Source organism: Tyto alba, unplaced genomic scaffold (genome assembly GCF_018691265.1).
Source record: "Tyto alba isolate M040663 unplaced genomic scaffold, T.alba_DEE_v4.0 Super-Scaffold_40, whole genome shotgun sequence".
Classification (NCBI taxonomy): Eukaryota; Metazoa; Chordata; class Aves; order Strigiformes; family Tytonidae; genus Tyto; species Tyto alba.
In genome coordinates, this window is record NW_024881316.1 from 46,984,287 (window position 1) to 47,006,555 (window position 22,269).

Sequence of the window (22,269 nt, forward strand, 5' to 3'; positions counted from 1 at the left end):
GGACTGGCTGAGCTGATGGAGAGCACTGGGTAACATTTCATAGAGGGTGGCATGTCCAGGCACACTCATTTCCCCCAAATTCCTGTGTTTGGATCCTTGCTTTCCGATAGTCTGAGTATGGGCATGGCACTAAGTGTCCACACAATCCTCTCCTGCTAATCAGATCTTCTCTGCTCTGGCATTTGATTCAATAGTGGCAGAAGGGAGACAACAACTGCCCTGATGTTAATCCTGGTGCCCTGGTTGTGCTGGAAGAGTTTCTCATTTAATGCCTTGATCCTCTGTCTCTAGAAAATTCTGCTCAGGAGACAAAAACATTTCCTGTAAAATTACTGATGGAGTAACACATGTGAAAGTAAATTTTCTTTCCTTATAATCTGAGTTTCTGAGGATAGTTTTTTTGAGCAAAATGGAAACAACCAGGCATGAAACCTCCAGTCTGAGTTTTGAGGAAACCATCAAAAGTTCTGTGAAGAATAAAATGTGTGAAACTCCTGCTTGTCGAACATGCTCGAGCTGCCCAAAATACTTCCACGATACCTGTGAAGTTGCAGTGTTATCAATCATTGTCTCTTTTTGTTGGAGATGGTGCTTCTGCTTGTTGACTCACCATGTGTTTCAACACTTTTCCTTCTCCATCATTTTTTCTCTTGTTGTGTCCTCTCTGCAGCCCCGTGAAGATCTGGGACACACGTCAGCCATGAAGATCCTCTACCTCCTCTTGCCTTTCTTCCTCCTGTTGGTCCAGGGTGCTGCAGGTGAGATGGAAAGAGGGGAGATGGGGTCAGGTGTGCTCCCAATTAGTGGGGTCCCCCATGTCCTGGGAAGTGACCAGCTTTGTCAGATATGTAGAACATTTGGGAGGAATTGGCTCTGATGAACACCTGTGCAGCTGAGGAGCCAACACAGCACTTCCCGGACCTCACACTGCTCTTTCCCTAGGACTTTGCCACGTGCTCACATGCTGCTGCAGAAAAGATAACCTCTCACTGGAGAGCTAAAGATGTTGGGCTTGGTGCTCAGTGCATGAGGGAGACTGAGATCCAGGGGCAGTGTCAGCCCCTCTGGAACCATGCACGTTTGATACAGTTAACCCATACTCACGTATTTGGCCTCTCTCAATGTGCAGGATCCTCCCTGGCTCCTGGGAATAAGGAAGAATGTGAGCGAGAAAATGGATACTGTGGTTTTCTGAAGTGCAGTTTTCCCTTTTTCATCAGTGGAAAATGTTCAAGGTTCTTCTTTTGCTGCAAAAAAGTATGTTTTGGAATGAGAAATGCTACTGTGATGTCAGAAAGAATTGCTGTTGTGTTTAAGCACTCATGACTAGCTAATGGCACAGTGCTAAATATCCTCCAAGGCAGAGGGCAGGGGAGGAAAGGAAAGGTGCTTGGACCTTCCCTGATTGGAGCTGAAGCAGCCCGAGGTCAGGCAGCACATCCTCACTCTCCTTCAGCCCCATGAGACCCATCCAGGCTTTGCAGAGGGCTCTCCCAAGCTAGCAAAGAGGGAAGCACTCACTGTCCTTGCACAGCATCGAGGATGTGATCCTGGCCTGTCTGCATCTGCACAGGCCTGGAGTCAGGGCAGCCAACACTGAGAGAAATTGGGTTCAAACTGTCTGCAAAGGGGACACAACTTCACCTCCATTGAGCTCGATTCTCTTGCACCATAGACTTGCTTGTCGTTGCAGGGGAGAGAGAAGAGAGTGGGATGAAAGAGAAAAGTAAGTTCCAGCAGGTGACATGCTTGTCCGCCTTCTTCTTACAGTATGTGGGGGTGAGCCCCTGAACATCCCAAGCAGAACGTCCCCCTCGCTTCTGGCTCCTGGAACCATGCTCTGATGTCCTCTCCCCTCCCTGCCTCTGCCGTGCCCAGGGTCTGTGCCAGCAGCAGTGGCAGCGCTGCTCCCGCTGGGTGCCGGGTGCTCGTGGGCTGGAGACACCCCGCGATGGAGCCGGTGTCGCTGGGGCAGAGGCTGCTTTTCCCAGCTTGAATAAAGACGAGCAGTTTGGCATTGCAGCGGGTGGGACGTGTGGCTGTTTGCTAGTGAGGGAGGGCGTGCTGCGCCGGCTCGCTCTGGGGGTGGTGTCAGTGGGTTGGTGGCAGGAGAAGGGCCGGGGATGTCAGGGGTCACCAGTGTGGCTGTCCCCAGGGAGGCTGGTGCCTGTCAGCCGTGTGGGGACACCGAGCGTGGCCAGGGTGTTGGCTGTGGGGGTGATGGAGCTGCCCTGCTCCCTCCCGGGGAGCAGCAGCCCTGTCCTGGAGCTGTTGCTCACAGATGTCCCTCTTCCCTATCAACCACATCTTCATGCAGAGGGCTGTGCTGGGTGGTGTAACCTTTGGGTGGGTATGGCTCAACGCTGCCTACCCCTCCTATTTCAGAATCCCTAGGTTTCCCACTGCACATTGGGATTGGACCTTCATCTCCCTTATCTGCAGTGGGTGTGAGCACTGCAGAACAGTCCCTTCTCTGCTCCCTCCCTGCTGCCAGCCCCATGGCACCCATGCCTCTACCCACTCCACAGTCTCCCTCCCTGCCACATCCCTCCTGGAGGGGCTTGATCACCCAGACAGCTCCCAAGGAGACCTTTATATGCCTTGGAGAGGTGTAGGTCTCCCAAGCTGGCTGTCCAGATCCTCCTCAACGTGACTTCTCCAATGGGTCCCATTCATCACATCCTGGAAATGTCCACAAGTGTAGTCCTGGAAGGAGAAAGGGGATTAATCAGTGCTTCTTCTTCTCTTTGTCTGTCTCAGACAAACTAGGATTGCAACACTGTTCGCCATCAACAGACAGTGACCTCTAACCTTTCTGCAAGGGTAGATCTCTGCCCTGTATATTTAAATACATGTGTGTGTCCATGCACACATGACTATGTCTGCAACTAGTGATCCTAGCTGTTTTGCCTATTCCTTTCCATTCCGAAGAGGCAGATCCCCCTCAGCACTCCATCACTTACTTCCCCACCTTCTGCTTCCCCTCTGTGGGTGCAGCCCTTCCAGAACCACGGGGCTGATGCCTGCATTTGCTCCCAGGGCATTTCTCCTCTGATCCTGAAGCTGAAGGTCCCTGCTGGATTCACAATGGCCCAGTCTCCTGTGACATAAATTCCTGTGGGAGGGTTGCAGTAGTGAGTGTGGATCTGTAGAACCCTGAGATAGGGGTCCACATCAACTAGGGTCTTTCCTCACATCCACCAGAATCTCCAACCCTGCTGTCCAGGTTCTGTACCCAGAACAGCAGGTTCCCACTGAATTTCCAGGGTCTTTTCCTTCATGTTCATTCATGTATCATTTAACTGAACATTTAGTAGTCACCACGAACTCCCTTTATCACAGCAGCGTGAAGCTGTTCCGCTGGCCCCTGGACCCCTTTGCCCAGAAAATCTTGAACAAGACCAGTGGTGCTATGGAAAGTCATCTCATGAGTTTAATATAGTAGAGATAGAGGAGAAATAGCAAGAAAAGGAGAAAGAGAAATGAATAAATGATATTTTCTGATACCCATGATATGACATCACTTCCATGGAAGCAGTGAACTGGTGGTGTTTCTTTACATGTGCATTTGAATATCAGCTCATACATACATGCAGAAATCAATGTTATTTCCAAAATATAGAATCATATCATAGAATCATAGAATCATAGAATCATAGAATCATAGAATCATAGAATCATAGAATCATGGAATGATTTGGGTTGGAAGGGACCTTAAAGATCACCTAGTTCCAACCCCCCTGCCCCGGGCAGGGCCCCCTTCCCCCAGCCCAGGGGGCTCCCAGCCCCGTCCAACCTGGCCTTGAACCCTTCCAGGGAGGGGGCAGCCACAGCTTCTCTGGGCAACCTGTGCCAGTGTCTCACCACCCTCACAGGAAAGAATTTCTTCGTCATCTGACGAAACTTTAAATAGAAACAGAGGTAAAACCCTTCTGATAATTTTTAAAGGTAAGAAGATTTATAATACTCCTCATGTTCTTTCACATCCTATGCTAGTTGATTATTTTATCAGTCTGAAGGAGGCAAGGAGAGAAACACATCAGGACAAGAGCTCACACATCATCCATCAAGTTCCTGGAATGCGTAGAGGACTGCTTCCTCATACAAAGTTTAGATGTGCCAACCAGGAATGAGGCACTGCTGGACTTGCTACTTACAAACCAAGAAAACTTTGTAATATCTCAGTTAGTGATAGCCTTGGCTGTTATCTCAGCTAGTGATCACCATATTGTGGGGTCTGGGATCCTGATGAGCATGCTGAAGGTTAGTACTAAGACCAAAGTTTTAGGTTTTAGAAAAGCAAATTTCAGCTTATTCAGAGCTTAGTTGGGAAGTATTCCATGGGAAGCTTCCATGGAGGATAAAGGAGCTAACAAGTGCTGGGAGTTTTTCAAGAATGCTCTCCTGGAAGCATGAAAATAGTTCATCCCCTCTAAAGGTAAAGAAAGTAGGTAGAGCAAGAGACCCCCTTGACTTAACTGTGAGCTTCTGAGCCTGCTCAAAACCAAAAGAGAAGTATGCCAGGGTTAGAAAAGTGGACTAATATCCATTGAGAACTAGAATGGCATTGCCAGAGCATGCAGAGATGTAATTAGACAAACAAAAGCTCAGCTTGAATTGAAATTGTCCAGAGATGCCAAAAACTACAAGAAAGGGTTCTTTAGTTACGTAAACAATAAGCAGAAACGAAAGGAAAATATTTTCCCGCTGTTAAACAGGAGAGGTGATTTTGTCACCAACAACTCTAAAAAGGCAGAGGTTCTCAACAGTTTACTCACCTCTTTCTTTACCAGCACTTTTGAGCCCCAAAAATCCAGGCTTTAGTAACAAAATTCCAGGTCAATGCAAACACAGACCCACTGTTAGGGAAGGAAAGTTGGTATGAGAACTATTACAGGAGCTTGACCCCTACAAATTGATGGGCCCATACATTATCCACACAAAGGTGTTAGGAGGAGAGATGGGTGCTCTCCATAATCTTTCAGAAGTCGTGGAGATTGGGGAATGTCCCAGAAGACTGGAAGAAAGCTAATGTCACCCCCATCTACAAGAAGGTCTTAAAGGAGGATCTTGGAAATTGTACATCCATTAGTCTTACTTCAATCCCTGGGAAAGTTATAGAATGAATCCTCCTGGGGGATTCACAGATCAGATGAAGCAATTGATTGGGAAAAGCCAACGCAGATTCACCAAAGTCAAATTGTGCTTAACAAACCTGATCACTTTCTATGACAAAGTAACCTGTTCGGTTGATGTGAGGCGAGTGGTGGACACTGGATTTCTCTCTCCAAGGCTTTCGATACAGTTCCCCACAGCCTCCTCCTGGAGAAACTGGTAATTTACAGTCCAGACAAGTGGTTTGTGTGCAGGGTGGGGAACTGGCTGACAGGTCCCACCCAGAGAGTGGTGGAAAATAGCTCTTTTTCAAGCTGTCAAACTGTCACAAGTGGGGTCCCCCAGGAATCGATATTGGGCCCAAATCTGTTTAATACGTTCTTAAGTGATGAGTAATGCTCTTATGTGCTGAGTGCTCTTGGGCTGGAGACATCCCATCGTGGTCCTGGTGTCATTTGGGCAGACGCTGCTTTTCACGACTTCAGTGAAGACATGTAGTTTGACAGAATCACAGAATCACAGTCTGATTGAGGCTGGAAGGGACCTCTGGACGTCACCTAGTTTGAGCTCCCTTCTCAAGCAGGGTCACCAGAGCTGGTTGCTGAGGATTGTGTCTAGATGGATTTTGAAGATCTCCAAGGATGGAGACTCCATCATCTCCCTGGGCAACCTGTGTTAGTGCTTGGTCTCCCTCACAGTAGAAAAGTATTTCCTGATGTTCAGAAGGAACCTTCTGTATTTCATTTTGTGCCCATGACCTTTAGTCCTGGCACTGGGCACCACTGAAAAGAGCCTGGCTCCATCCTCTTTGCACCCTCCCCTCAGGTATTTGTGCACATTAATAAAATCCCTGCTGGGCTTTCTCTTCTGCAGGCTGAACAGACCCAGCACTCTCAGCCTTTCCTCATGAGAGATACTCCAGTCCTTTCATCATCTTGGGGGCCCTTTGTTGGACTCTCTTCAGTATGTCCCTGCCTCTTTTGGACTGGGGAGCCCAGAACTTGACACAGTACTCCAGGTGTGGCCTCACAAGTGCTGAGTAGAGGGAAAGGATCACCTCCCTCATCCCACTGGCAATACTTGGTCTAATACAGACAGGATATCTTCATGATAGCCGCCTTTTCCACAAGGGTCCATTGCTGCCTTACGTTCAGCCTGGTGTACGCCAGGACCCCCAGGTCCTTTTCTGCAAAGCTGCTTTTCATCTGGGTGGCCACCAGCATATACTGGTGCATGAGGCTGTTCCTCCCCAGGTGCAGAACATTGCACTTTTTCATGTTGAACTTCATGAGGTTCCTGGCAGCCCATTTTCCCAGACTGCTGAGGTCCCTTTGGGTGGCAACACAACCCCCTGGTGTATCAGCCACTCGTCTCAGTTTGATGTCATCTGCAAGCTTCCTGAGGGTAACCTATATCTTAAAATTTCCCAGTTTCTAGAGAAGATACAGGGTGCCTCCTCCTCTTTTCCCATCTGGAGACCATACAAAACCAGCCCTGCTACTCTCTGCTATCAGGCATGATGAATCTCAGCTCTTCTACAAACCAACAGATGAACAGATGAAGCTGTGCTGCTGCCGCAGGTGAACATGCGTGTTTGTCTGTGCGTAGGTCTGCGTGTGACCAAAATATTTGTCAGGGAGCAACAAGGTCAAGCTGTTACACCAGACAAGTCTGGCTTCACAGCAATGAGGCAGCTCCAGGTTTAAACCAGGAAGGCAGCTCACCAAGGTGGACAGACAGGATCAAAGCTGACAAAGAGCTCAAGCAAGGGCCTGGGAAAAGACTTTGAGCTTAAAAACAGCTCTCAAGTGATGTTTGGGAGAGTCCTGATTATCACAGCTCATTCTCGTGCAGCACTGTTACTCAAGGCCACATGGAAGCTTCATGTGAATCCTGGCCTCGAAAACAGGCAGCCAAACCTCTGAAAGGAGTGGGCTGAGCACAGGACAACGTCTCTAGGAGGTACGTTCATCTTTGTCAAGATGGGAAGTAAATGTATCTCTGTGCTGTACTTCTTGATAATATGTATGAGTCTGTTTTTTAAGTGAGGCAGGAAGTAAGAACTTCTTCTGAGTCTTCTGCTTCATAACTCCATCACTAGCTAGAGTTTTGCTGCCAAGTGATCTTCCTGAAGATAAAATTGCAAGCACTTTTCTAATGTGGTGCGTTTTGGAACAATAGTCAGCATAGACCCATCTTCATAGCAAGTGAGAGCTGGACTAAGTTACCCAGTGAAACTTGATGGAAGCAAATGCAGCCTAACATCTCTGCCAAGTGCTGCATACCCAGCTGGAAAGTTGGCCATGTCTGTGGGTGGCCTCCTCGGAAAGAGAAGTCTTCACCAGATTAACCAGAGTGATTTCTTATGAACAGACATGTGCATGGGTGGATCACAACCATGGAGACATTCTGTAGAAAGGGTGAGGTCAGCTCATTGGCAGAGAGCAACCAGTCTAACCTCAGGTTGTCTCCGGATGGGTGGGGAGGAGAAAACACCCTGATCACTCCCCGCAGGACTATCCATCTGATCCATGGGACCCCTTCCAGATGTCACCTTGAGGGGGAGATGGACAGCAGCCTAGGAGATCTATTTCCCCCTAAGGCATACAAAGGTCTCCTTGGGGTTTGCCCATGGAATCAGCCCAAGTGTTGCTGAGGGCAAGGGAGGTCCCTCCCCGCTGCATGGTAGAACGGGGCATGGAGCAGCACAGCTCCCAGCAGGGCCTCTAACAAAGACGGTTACAGTGTGCTGGACCAAGATGAGGAGGAGCCCAGGGCCGCCAGGATGGGTAGTGCCCACCCAAGGGACATACTGCCCAGCACAGACCTCTGTGAACATTTTCTGCTGCTGGTGCCTGTGGCCACAAGGAACAAGGACCAGAACAGGGGTGACATGGCCATTCATACCAAGCAATAGCCTGTATACTGAGGCCAGATTTTTTGTCATGGTAACGGCTTGAAAAGCATCAACAAGAAATTTTAGCTTTTGAATTGTAAAGAAACCTCAAGAGTCAGTGGCCAGCTACCCACTAACTCCTGCTGTGTCGAGAAATAACTATGTTTCTCGTCCTTCACTTCCACGGTGTGTGCTTCGTTCCCAGACATAACTGTAAAAGGTTACATCACCAAGTGGTGCCACTTGAGGGGATATTAAGCTTTTGGACAAGTTCAGGCAAATCTTCAGGGGGTAAGAGAGGAGCTGAGACAAGACGAAATATTTCAGCACCAAATATTATGTGACCTGTGAAGTACGTATGCCATATCTTCCACAATAAATACCACGTGCAACATATATGGGGGGGGCGGGGGTGGGATTCAGTTCCTCTGACTTAATTTGGGTGACTGCAGACACAGTGGTGGATCTACTGACATCACGGTCAATAGAGTCAGGAGAACCAACAGACCAGTGAGGGTGGCTTGAATATTGGCAGTAGTGTCATCTCTAGTGCTGTGTGAGACTCTGCCTGGTCTCTATGCACTGTTGTGGAAGAATCAAGACCTCTTGCAAGTCCTGTCTATTACAGCATTGTAAAAAATAAAATCTGTAATTTTAAATGTCATAAATCAGAGCTTCTAAGGACCTTCTCTGTATGGTTCATTAACACCATTGAACAATGTTTAACGTAGGAAATCTTGCAAGGAACAGCAGGCTAGATTTGCATAATGTATTTGGGCTAAAAGTGAGTATAATATAATTATCCTGCTTATCTGCTGGTCAAGGAATAGTCAACAACTGTGTTCTTTGTGAGCTAATTCCTTTGTATGTTTGCATTTCTAAGCAAAACTTCTTTCATGATTACAATTAAAAACACCCTGATGTTTTCTAGACACAGATTGTCACAGCTTTGTTTCTGTTCTGGTGTCTTTTTTCCTGTCTTAATACAGAGTTCTGGACTTGCTTTCAACCATTAGGCTCCAGTGTATTCTCTTTGCGTTTCTCTTAGCAGTGTCAGATAGAGAACAAGTCTACAGCCTACATCAAAGAGAAAAAAAAAAAAAAAAAAAAGGAAATAAACACTCAAAAGCATTTTTCTAAAATTTGCACTATCAGTTTTGAGCTGTTTTTAGAAGGTAGACGTAAACTGTTCTCTATAAATACACTGAGAAGAGGCCTGAGATTTTGCCTAAATGCATGTCCATCGTGCATGTTCAATGCCTCCTCTAGATACCTTCCCTCTGGGGGATAACGGTCCCCTCTCAGCCCCCTTTGATGTGTGAGCAAGCCCTGCCAATCATCTCACTGCACAACAGGGCCAGACTGTCAGCTAGGACCAGGCAGAGCATCTACAACTTGTCCATGCATACATTCCTCCAAGCACCCATTTTCCAAAAAGATTTTGAGTTATGTTAACTATCACCATGACTTCAGTATAAGAAATTGTGCCACAGAGGACTAGAAGTTGCATGGGTCACCTGGGGGATAAGTTTTTTCCCTTCTAAGAAGTGCAAAGAAATGGTCATAGAACATATAAGTGCTGTAATTTTGGCAGGCAAACAAAATCTTCTCCGGAACATTTCAGAAATGTGAAGAACTGAAGGGAGTGTGTCATGTGGTGGAGGGAGTGGGAGAGGAGTTAATGGAGAGAGACCAGTATAAGCTGTTTTCCATCTACTATCATTTATGCATCCTTTCAGAGGGACAGGTGGGGAAAAAACCCAAAACTTACATCCATTGCTATGAAATTACAGGACAAACAACTTATGGAGAGAAAAGAACTGACATAAGTTGTTGCACTATTTAAAAAAAGTAAATAGGCCTACATGTTTCCTGGATGCCCATGGGCATTGTCCAGAAGACAGAACACTGAGTCTCACATGCTGATGTTTTAATGGATGGTGAGTGTCTGGATTTTTAGCTATTTCTATTTCTCTTTCGCCAAGAAAAGATTTCTGCATAGTAAGAAAAAAATTATTTCAGCATCTGAACACATTCCTGCAAAGGGAAGCTGAGTTGTCCCAGCCAGCCTGTCTCTTGGTAGTAGAGGGTAAAGTTTTCAGTCCGTGTCTGTCTAGCCCTGGATAGCTGCATGTCTCAGAAAATCTCAAATTAAGGAGCAGTTGGCACTGTAAACTGTTTCCCTCTGGGGTTTTTGTATCAAAAGCCAGGTAGAAGCATCATTCTCAACCCATGCAACAGACATCCGTGCTTCAGTGATGTGAATGTTAAGCAACAGCAATTTATTCAAAAGGATGGAAAGCAATGCATAATACATTTGGATTTACTCTACATCATAAAGCTTTTTGCATTAAAAATGAAAGGTACATTTGTACCAGGATCCAGTGGTTTTAGCAGTGAGGGTGATTCAAAGCAAATTCCTAGGTTCAGAAGAAACTTTCATCACTCTTGAATGGAAAGTCCGTGAAGTTTTTATACGTCCCATGGGCTGCACAAAAGAAAAAAAAAAAAAAGAGAGAGATTATTTTTATGCTTCTATTCTCTCCCTACTTACTCTCGGTCCGTGCATATTTTCCTCTTGGGTATAAATACTTTCCAAAATATATAATGTCATGTGTAATCATGCTGTGACAGCACTGTGCACTCATACCTGTGAGTAAGAAGGGTATTTTCCTATTGTTTCAGGAAAAGCAGGGAATTAAATTGATATCCCTTCATATTGAGGTGAGTGCATTCATTCCTGAGTGAAAAAAGAAGGTGACCTTTCATATAACAATTTCTTTTTACAGAACTGTTACACTTTTTGCACACACTTGTCAGCACTTGGAGATCCTGTTCACCCTGCAGCATAACTGAGTTCCCTTCTGTTTCCCATGCAGCACAGCAGCCCAGTTCTGCAAATATCAAACCTTGATATTTTGCTCCGGCATAGGAGCTGTAAAGGGGTCAAATAGAGCTGGGACAGCACAAGGCTGGCATCTCTGACCGTGTTTTATCCTTCTTGCTGGGGCAGATCGGGTTGCACATCTCAGGAGAAAGAGCACTGTAGAGCTCAACCTACCTTAACACTTGACTGTCCTCATGGTGCAATGTGTTTTTTCCTTTATATCCAATCTGAACATTCAATAGCACCTTGGGGTAAGGACACAGGCAAAATAGATTTGTCTGCTCATATTGCAAATAAGCCTTGGTGAATGTCAAACTCACTATTTGCAGCAGGAGCGGAAGCCAAAGCAACTTCCAACTTTAACCAGAGGGATGGGACATCTTCCGAAGTGGCAGGACCCTTTTCTACAGAAAAACATGTCCCGCCGGGGTGAAGACAAACCTGTAACAATACCAAAAATTTCCTTCTCATTCTGCAGGGCATGACAATGCAGGGTTTCCCATTTGTTGAGCTGTTTTCAGCACCAACTTGCTTTAAGGACTGTTGCCCAGATTTGGCTGTGTTGAAAGACCATGGAAGAGGTGATGTTACAAAGCAGGTCTACACCTTGCAGAGGTGGGATCCTTAGCTCAGAGTGGATGGACAGCCTTAAAATCCAGCTGGAGAGTGATACAGACCTCCTGACTTGTTGTCCTTCACCTTATGGAGAAGGATCACGGGTCCAGAGGCTTTAATACTGGCTCCTATCTGAAAAGAGTTGACCAGGCTTCATTTTTACCGGCATATGCACTGCTGAGTGTACTGTTATCCAAAGATCATATCACCACAGGCACCATCTCAGGTGTCTAACACCAGAGTGTTCAGCATGATCTTTTTAGGAAGGCACCAGAAGTGAAAAATCACTCTTCTTCAGAAGTCATAATTTTTCCACCTTTGAAAGAGTTTTCATGGGTGAGCACAGGAGCTGAGCTATTTGAATAACTTCTGATCAATTTCTAGCAATTTTAACCAGTAGTGGTTAAAATGTGCTGGGAAGTTTATTTCAGGTGCACAAAAATACCCTTCTAGCATCTTTTTTTTTTTTTTTTTCCATCTTACCTGGTGAAACCTGGAGTGCCAAGAGGAGGAGAGAAAAGAGCAGGTGAAGGATCTTCATGACTGTGGATTTGCTGTATCACTGTAGGGAGAAGGACCGTGAAAGATGTATGACAGGCAGTCCCTGGGATCTACAGGCTTCTGAACTGTGCAAATAGAGTGTTAATCAAAATGGCATTTATATTGACTTTGTCTTCAAACTTTCAAAAATAATAAGTAAGACCCATATGATATCATGACTGTTGTGTGAGCATTTATGGAAAAGTAAACATATGAGGCAACAGGCTTTCAGGATATGTGATCATGAAGTTATTTTAATAGTTTGATTGCTTGGATTTCTTTTAGAATTTGCAAATAGTCCTTAACCATTATGCAATCCCGACTGTATTTTTAATTAAATGTTTTATCTAATAAACAAACACTACTAAGCAAAATTAGGTGATTATACAGTCAAACTTAGAAACTTCAGAAGAAAAATGTTCATATTGCAATGTTAAAATTTATCAAGAAGTAACAGCTCAAATCAACTTGCTCAAAATCTTCAGTCTTAGTCTACAGGCAGCAATTCTAGAATGAAAATGTACAACTAAATCAATTCCCATTTGAGAAATTAAATTTGAAAAGGAAACATGGAATTCCTTAATTAAAAGAGTTAATAACTGAACTAATATCAGCAAAACGGAATATAGATAGCCTACATAGATATAAAGATAGCCTAGAAGGGGGCTTACTGTTAAAGAGAAGTAGTTAATGACATTATTAATGTTATCTTGGCATTAAAGATTCTTCTGATCTGTCACAAATTATGTTCTCTGAAGTAAGGAAGGGGAATGAGGTTGTACCGAAATGTTATATTTCTGCAAATGAAATGGTAGAGGGTAGCCTAAAGCAGCTTCAAAGTGAATATTCGAAGTTTACACAGATTTCTATATATTTGAAAATATCAGGAGAAACTAGTAGTCAGAGTTAACAACTGTGAAAATGAAATAAAGTTCTTAACATAGAAACATAGATAAAAAAATATATACCAGTTTCCATTGAGGAGAACACCAATTTCTCTGAACCACAGACCTCTCTCAACTAACCTGACCCAGCCAGAATTTCTCCTAGGAATTAGTAGGCAGAGTATTTTTATCAAAGTATTCTAGGTATTAGCACATATTTGAACTATTTATTCAACCTGTGTAATTTATGGAAAACTTTGGTTAAACCTTCTTTAGTAGCCTACACATTTAGGTTAATAATGCAGAGGTTTGGGTTCCTGGTTTTGACTTTTTTTTTTTTTTTTGAGGAAAAGACAACAGTAGATATTGAAAGAAAGACAGAAAAGAAATGAGAAATTACCAGGTATCAGGTGAGCACAGAAGCCGAACAAGACCTGCTCTTGGCCCCTTCCCTCCAGAGGTCTTTAGCTGTGGGGCTGAGACCCTCTTTTATAACATGTTTCCTAAGGGGTGTGACAACTGCTTTCTCTTCCTAGCAAGCACACACTGAGCCAATTAAAACGTTACCCATTTTTTTAGTGACTTCTAATCCAACCAGAATCAAGTTGCTTTTGCATTTCCCAGTGCAAAAGCAGGGCTTCTCTCCGAACCTATTGGAGCTTTTCTTCTGGAAAATCCCAAGTTATTCTTGCAATACCTGTTGTGACACTCCAGTTTGTGTAAGATACGTTAAACCACCGTGGTATGTGTCAAACATCTTTGCACATACGTTGAACAGTTCCTGCTTAGGAGCAACATAATCCAATACAATAGAAAACATCTGCATGCCCCTCTGCACTCCCAGTTAGTTAAGTTTTTATTCCATAAATACAGAATATAAGAACACAGAATGGACATATGGAACTAAACCAAATGTCCATTGGCTTAGTGACCAGTTGTCACTATGGATGCCTGAGTAAAGAACATAAAATGTAGAGAAATGCGGTGAGTGCCTTGTGGTTATATCCCTGTACACCCTTCCAGATAATGGAAAATATATCAGTTTAGGGCAATCCAGTGCCAGAGGCTGTCTCTGGACACTCAGGCTGCAGAGCTCCCGATTGAGTATTTTTCCATGACTCCAGCTGATCTTCTGGTACTTCTGGCCTCCACAGGACTTTCACTTGATAGTTCCACAAACATACTCTGGCTTAGGTGAACATTCATTTTTTGTTTATCTGCTCTCAGTCTGCCAGCTGATCACCTCTGCTTTTTCTGTCATGGGAAGTAGCAAATATATATTCCACTTTTACCTCTCCGCATTACTACTGATGCTATGGTCTTTTCTTACACTTTCCCTTGGCTGTGTAATTTCCCTACAATGAAAAGGGGGATTTTGTCAACCTCATCTCTCAGAAAAGTCTTCAAATGGATCCAGTTATTTCAGTGGATTGTTCCTGTTGTACATTTATCTTAATATTTCAGTTCTCTTATGCCCTTTTGGGAATGGGCTGTGTAGAATTGCATGCAATGTCCAAAATACATCTTGGATTTGTATAGTGCCTAATCATATTTATTCTTTTGTTTTCAGCTCCTTTTCCCCCCCCTCAGTTCCAAGCATTTGCCTTGCCTTTCTGTCCACAGGCGAACACTGATATTTCTAGAGCCATATCCACAGTGAAGTCCACAATTGCATTAGTGCAGTTTTAAAATAACGCTCTGCTGGTCCCCTATGACTTCATGATCATTCAATTTGCAGAGGGGTTTTCATGTGTGCAAACTAGATTCCTTAGGAAGAAAGTGAACCAGAAGTTTTGCTTTGAAGAGACTCCAAAGGTACTCTGAAGGTACTCCAGTGCCTAGTGGGGCATGAACCAATGTGTGGGCTACAGCCCTCAAAGGCCCTGTAGAGTGTACATAATAACATTTCTATTTTTTTGGAAACCTGGAGAGTTTGGACTGGAAGATCAGCCATTTGAGGTCAAGCTGAAGGACCCATCTTTGTTCAGCTTGAAGAAAGAATGGCTAAGGGTCACCTAATTGCTGTTCACAAGTACCTAGTCATAGCTATAGTGAAGATAGAGCCACACTCCAGAAGTGCACAGTGGAAGGATGAGAGGTAACAGACATAAATTACAATGAGAGAAATTCCAACTAGGTATAAGGAAAAAAAAACCACTCACAATGAAGGTCATCAAACACTGGAATGGAGGCCCAGAGAATTTACAATATTCTGATCCCTATATGCATATTCAAGCTCAACTGGAAAAAGCTCTAAGCAACCTGATCCATCTTTGAAACTGGCTCTGTCTGGAGGGACAAATGGTCTGTAAGCATCCATTCTGACTTACATTGTTTTTTTGGTTTATTCAACAGCAAAATCCAGGCAAAACTGAATTCATAAATCAATATAATGAAAATTTGAGGAGCCTCAGCACAGTCTCTAAGGTCTAATGATCCTTTCTTATCTACTGATCTTACATTGCACCAAGTCACTTGCTGACAAACTATCCAAAGACACCAATATTAAATACTTTTTCAGATCATATCTCACTTTAATCCTCACTTCAGTCAAGAAACAAAAATTGTTCAAGCAATATTTTAATATGACACCTCAAGTACCTCACAATAGATTATGATATGTTTATCATTTTGAATGACTAGTGTTTCTAACTGAGCAAGATCGCTGCAAATAACACCATGTCTTACAGAGCATTTAGTACCAAAAGTAAACTGAAATCTTTCAATTACTTGTTGGTTCCTCATTTTAGTTACTAGTGATGTGATTTTTTCAATACTTTGATATTAATTACTTCTGTATACAGAAGTGTACAAATGTGCATACATGCACAAACACACATAGTTCTATATGCATGTGAAAACATGCCTAAAATTATTTCCTTTAAATGCATACATTGTTAATTAAGATAGCTTTTTATTTTCTACATAGTTTTATAAGTGAACTGTGTTTGCAGTAGGAGAAAATAATAATCTAATTTCTACTGTGTCTGTGAACTTCTGACCATAAAGCAGAATATGTAAGGAATAAAATTGCAAAGGTTGTAGTTGTTTCACAACTTGCCAAGAGATTGTGGTTAGCTTGCCTACCAACTGTTACTGTTACTCAACCTGATTCCTCAAGGAAACAAAGATGCATCGTTAATTTTTACTATGTCTAAGGTCCTGTGTGCAAGTAATGTCAATGACTTGGCTTTAACACTGAGCATTCTTGATGTTGTTAATTATAAATTCTACAGGGTTTCTCCCATTGTCATCATTAGAATCCTCTGCCTGGACATGGGAAAGGGAGAAATAGAGGAGGGATGGAGCACCTTTGGTTGTCCAAAGCTCGTAGTGGTGAGGCAGGCCTTATCAAGGTTTTGGATTGTGGCTCTTAGCATGGATAATGTTTCCATGCCCACCTGCAGCTCCTGTTCTTGTGACCAGGAGACATCCAGTTTCATACACCAGGAGGGACATATGATTGTTTTGCTCCTCAGGATATCACTTTTTTTTTTCCAGTGCCTTTTCCTGATAGACCTGACTTACACCAGGATCACAGTAGCACATGTTCCTTCACCCAGGGTATCTGGGTAGGCAAGTGCATGGGATCCATCCCAGCTAAGCTGGGCAGCACTTCACAATCATTTGGCTCTTGACATTAGGTAGCTAATCCTCTCTAACCAAAACATCATCTACTTTATCACTGTTTTCAGTGCAGAGGAAAAGGGAGTCTTCATGGAGAGTTTCCTTCTGCCTAAATAACATGTTTCTTTTGTTTCCTGGTTTCAGCAAAGTTTGGAAGTTGATCCAGTTATGTTTCTCTCTGTCTCCACAGCAAGTCTACACTCCAACTTCTTCAAGTTGGAGTTCACCAACGGTGCCACACTTCCCCACCTATTTCAGGTCCAGATCACCCAGTCCTCTTTTAAGCAGAAAAAATATTATGATGGGGTCATCATTTTAAATAATAATATAGTGCTTAGAGCCCTGGCAGAAGAACTGCTAGATGGAGCCTGAAGCACTGCTCTGTCTGATGCAGGTGGGATACAATACTAAGGGAAGTGTCTTCAAAACAAAGCTGCAGACTGTCATGAAGAGAAGTGGTTTTCACCCTTTGCAGATCAAGATGTTTGCATAATTGTGCAAAGATCACTTCCCAGAAAGGAAGGAGAATCTTACCTCCATCTTAGGAATCTGTATCTAGCACAGAAGATGAGGCAATTAGGAGCAAAAGGGAGAACCTCAAACTCTGCTCCTGACAGCTTTCTAGTGGAAAAAAAAGCAGCAAGTATTAGGGAGGTCTTTCAGTAGTGTCACCCCTATTTAAAATCCTGCTGTACAAAATACTGGTGTTCCATCCCTTGCCTCTGGAGGATGATTTGTTCATGTCAACGAAGGCTCCAGGCATCTGGAGTCTCTGTATGCTGGCATAGCTAGAACATCTGGCCAGCAAAAGGCTGAGCCCTATCAGCTTGCCAAAGAGTAGATGTTTAGCTCTAAAGAGGAGATAGGTTGAACAACAGTGTGGCTGGTGGCCTGCCTAAATACAGACTGCTACTGGGTTGTATGGCAACATCATCCCTTAGCCTTTTTCGTGTGCACTGAACCCAATTCAGAAGGCATAACCAACGCATATAAGATCAAGGTATTTTGATGCCACTGTGGACTGTATAATATAGAAATTCAGACTCCTCTAGATTAGCTGCAGAAGATGCTAGTAGCAGTTGTACTGGCAATGTAGATCCACCAGAAGGAGGATGAACAGTATTTAGATGTTGTTCTATAGTCATAAGTGAATTTGAAAGGCATGTACTGCATTGTAGCTATCAGATAAAGATTTGACGCAAGTATAGATCACCTGAATTGCTAACGACTGGGTACACAGTCATAAACTTTGAACAGTACACAAAAAACATTTAATCAGTCAAGCTCAAGACTTTAATGATTACATAGTTATCCTGAGTAACCAGGGAGCAATTATGAGATCAACATTTATGTGAACGAATCTTCCCTCCATCTTATTTTTTACTTTTGACAGCTAACTGAAGGTATCAAGGTAGCAGTGTGGGGTCCAGCCTCTTGGTTTAAGGGCTACACTGTGACAGGCAGGCATACAGTATGTGTCCAGAGCTCCTTGGCACAGGCCATGTAGCCTAAAATTTCTAAAAAACCCCAAATCTCTGAAAACTGAAATATATTAAAGACAAATGGCAAGAGTGACTTCACCAAACTTTAGATGTCCTGGAGGTAAAAATCAAAGTCCAAGATATTTTCACTGCTCTTCCTTTATAGTTAATGGAGAGAAATTCTTCTAAAGATTTTTAACTGAAGTACAAACATTTGCAATAAGACTGTTGGAATAAATGAAAAAGTAACAGTAAGGTTGCAAGAAACCCAGAAATGTTGCATTAGGAGATGTTGTGCTACAGCATCTCCTGCAAGCTGAAGAGCCATAAGCACTCATTCTGCAGAACAACATAAACGGGAGCTGTGTCTCTAACAAAGCCAGCATTATCCTTTTTCAGAGAGTTTTTACATATGTGGGCACCAATCCCTGACCCAGCAAGACATTAGGAGTCAAAACCATCTCAGTGTTGTGGTTTGAGCCTGGTCGGCAGCCTAACACCGCACAGCCACTCTCTCCCCCTTCCCTTCTGGCAATAAGAAGGGACAGATGAGCCAAGCTTGGGGTTCAAGATAGGACTGGGATGGGGAAAAAAATCACCCTTTATGGTCACGAGCAAAAGGCAGACTCGTTAGGGGAAGAAAAAAAAGAACATACATTTATTACAGACACTAACAACACGTAACAGAGTAGGACAGGGAGAAACATTGCCACGTCTTGAGAACACCTTCCCCCCACCCCTCCCTTCTTCCCGGGCTCAGCTCTGCTCCTGATATCTCTACCTCCTTCCCCCAGAAGTGCAGGGGCAGGGAATGGGGGGTGCAGTCAGTGCTGCCGCTTCTTCCATCTTTGGTGGGGGGAGCTTCTGGAACTTCTTCCCCCTGCTCCATCGTGGTCCCCCTCTCACAGGAGACAGTCCTCTACAAACTTTCTCCAACATGAGTTCCTCCCACGGGCCGCAGCGTTCCCCACACTGCTCTGTCGTGGGTCACCAACTTTCTCCAACTGGAGTCCCTCCCACGGCTGCAGCCCTTCCCGAGCTGCTCCGGCGTGGGACTCCCCCGCATGCTGCAATCCTCCCAGCACTGAATTACAGCAGCGGGGCTACCTTTTCCCATGAGACCCCGGCCTTCTTCGAGCACAGCACCTTGACCAGGCGGAAGCCACAGCCCACAAATCAGTGTCTGCTCCACCATAGATTTTCATGGGTGGCAGGGGGCGGCCGCCCTGCCGTCTCACCACAGGATACAGGGGGGTCTCTGCTCCAGCAGACCTCCCCCTCCCCCCCCCTTCTTCATCCGTTCCTCCACTGTCCTTGGTGTTCACACAGCTGCAGCAACTCCTCCTCACAAGTCCGACTGTTCATTACCACATCCCTTAAAAACATTTTCACAGAGATGCAGCTGATTGGCTCAGTTTTCGAGAAGAAGTGGAGCTGACTTGGAGCTGGGGGAGCTCCGAGAAGCTTCTCACAGGGGGCTGCCCCATAGCCCCCTCCTCTGCCACCAAAACCCCCACCACTCACTCAAACCCAGGACACTCAGTTTTGTAAAGTATTTGACTGAGCACTGTTCTGTGCACATTCAGCAACTGCTTCTGAGAAGATAATAGTCAAATCACTATGTTGCACATCCATAACTTTTAGAAATGCTTGCTAGTCTCTTTCTTTTTCCTTCTTTGTACCTTTTTTTTTCTGGTTTGTGTCACTGTCAAGGGTCTGATGTTATCCAAAATGTTCCCGATTTTCTCTTGAGTGAGGTTCTCTCAGAAGTGAAATTTCTCAGATGCCTCCAGACCCTCTGAAGGAAACATCTGGAGACATCTTGTCATTTTCTACACTGCTTAGGTCATAATGGCAGGGAAAAAGACAGAAAGCACAGATTCTGTTTCTGACATCTCAGCCAGAAATACCATAATGCTCTCAAAAAGCAGCCTGGAAACTACCAGAATGTGTGCTTACTGGACACAAGCACCCATGAAATCATCACAGAGAGAAGCTAGGTTTCATCCCTAACAAAGATATCATGGTCATTGCAGGAGTGTTCCAAGAATATGACCATTGGAAAATGGGGGATGGAATGATCTCCCTTTTGCCTGGGGGTGCAGTGGGGTGCAAGTGGAGAAATGTCTAGCTGTAAAAGCCACCATCTGACCTGTGCTTTACTGCCCACGGTGTGAGCAGTTCTACAAAATATCCCCTCCTTCCCTACAAAAAACACCCAAAGGTCAGCCATATGAATGCCATCATAACTGATTTTATTAAGGCGCAGGGGGAAGAAATAATTTTCACCATGTTTCTGCGTTCATATTTATGCTTTTGCAGATGCTGATATTAGCTTCACTGCGTTTTTGAGCGTTTTTCATTGCATCAGGAACTGGTGTCACCAGAAGCAACGGGATCAGGGTGATTCAAAGGCCATTCGGTAGAAGCAGAAAGGATTTCCAAGGAGAATCGAGTGAGTCTTCATACCTTCCACCCCCTGCAAGGTAAATAAGAGAGAGTCACAGGTTACCCACCAGCAGGTTTTCTGCAGTGATGTTCTCTTTGTTTCATAGCATCAGAGCAGAGGATCCCATGGGATGTGAATGCTCCCTGAGAACCCTCTATGCCAGTAGGTTTGGCATTGGAGAAGGGAGACAGGATGGTGTCAGGAGCTGTGCCTCTAAAATGTTCCTCTGAAGAAAATATAAGGAAGATATCAGTCATTACCACAGTGATCCCTCAACTTCTACATACTTTCTGCAGCAAGAAAATCCATTGTGACATATTCCAATCCAGTAATACGGCCGACGACATATCCCTGGGAAGCATTTTCCATTTTGGATTTGACAACTATTGAATTGTCTACGGATGAAGCGCTGACCTGCACAGTGGAAAGATAAGTTGTTTGTCATGAAAGTGAGCAAAAGTGGATGCACTCTTTTTCTCTCCTCTAATCCCTCTCTCCACTCCCCTCACACCTTACCTGCAGCCCCTTGGAGCATTATGAAGAGGACAACCAGCAGCTGGTAAAGGATCCTCATGGCCACAGCTGGAATGTGAATTCCCTACCTGTAATAAGCAGAGTCCACAAGAATGAAAGATACTGAATAGAGGGTCCTTTCCTCGCTGGGAGACAAGGAACTGCTTAAAATATGACCCGAGTCATCAAAGCCAAAATCTTAGAAAATACAATGGACTTCAACAAAGTACAGAGTGAAAACTGCATACTTGGAGATATTCAAAACTTCAACAAATATACATCTAAGCATCAAAGCATCTGCTTTGAGCACAGATTCAGACTAGAAACTCCAGGACTCCTTTCCAACCTAAATTATTATACAATTCTGTAGTGTTTTGGTGGTATTTTTTTTTTAAATATTTGTCTTATTGCATTGAAAAATTATATTCCAGATCTCTTCAACACCAAGGAGACCAACACAGACCCATGAGTTATTTACCTTCAAACTAATTTAGTTCACAAAATGTTCAGAGACTGAGACAACCATCATCCTTAGGGACATCTAAAAAAGACATCTGTATCTCTTGAGCATCAATAAAGGTGGCAACTCACTCAAAACATTACTGGAATTAAGGCAAGTTGTGCAGCTCAAAACGCAACTCTGAACTGCTGTGCTGGCTAGATGCCTGTTTCTGTAGGAAGCTAGACATTTCTTAACCGACAAGCCCTTTGTCTCTGATGCCTTCAGTGAAGGTTTCTGAGCCTCTGTTCACTCCTCTTGGAGGTCAGCAAACAAAACTTCCTCCTGCAAGTCCTATAAGCAGCAAACCCATGGTTCTGTAAAACATGTACGGACCAGACACACTGACTGGAGGGATCAGAAGGAATGGGGTTAATGAAAGCAGAATACTCATATAAGTATGAGATTCATGAAAGGAGAAGATGTGTATAAAGACAAAGAGGTGAAGGTGCCTGGCCAGAACCAGGCAGAGAGTTACCAGCGGAGGAGGTGGAGGATCACTGCTGCTCTCCTCTTCTCCAGTGGGTGTCCCAGGCCCAAACATGTCTCTTTATATAAAGGTTTGGGCACGCTGACAGTGCAGGCACGAGCCAGTGAAAAAAGCCTTTTCAAGTCAAATTTTCCCTGTCCTTGGGTTCCTTCCAATGAGAAAGGAGGGTCAGCTTTGAGACTGCTTTCACCGCAAAGCCCCTGATCTTTGTGCAACCCATCTTAGACCATCCAAGTTTGTGTAAGATACGTTAGGCCACAGGGTTGTGTAAAA

The 22,269-nt window shown here is 44.2% G+C and overlaps 1 protein-coding gene across 1 annotated transcript; it reads right to left on the reverse strand.

The window, feature by feature from the left end:
• Positions 1-11,217: 11,217 nt before the first annotated feature.
• LOC104355442 (antimicrobial peptide THP2) lies at positions 11,218-13,389 on the reverse strand. Its single transcript, XM_009976741.3, has 3 exons — positions 13,338-13,389; positions 11,997-12,075; positions 11,218-11,339 (listed from the first exon to the last, which is right to left on the reverse strand). Exons 2-3 carry the CDS (start codon positions 12,052-12,054, stop codon positions 11,218-11,220), a joined length of 180 nt encoding a protein of 59 aa, XP_009975043.3. The 5' UTR covers positions 12,055-12,075; positions 13,338-13,389.
• Between the last annotated feature and the right edge of the window lie 8,880 nt (positions 13,390-22,269).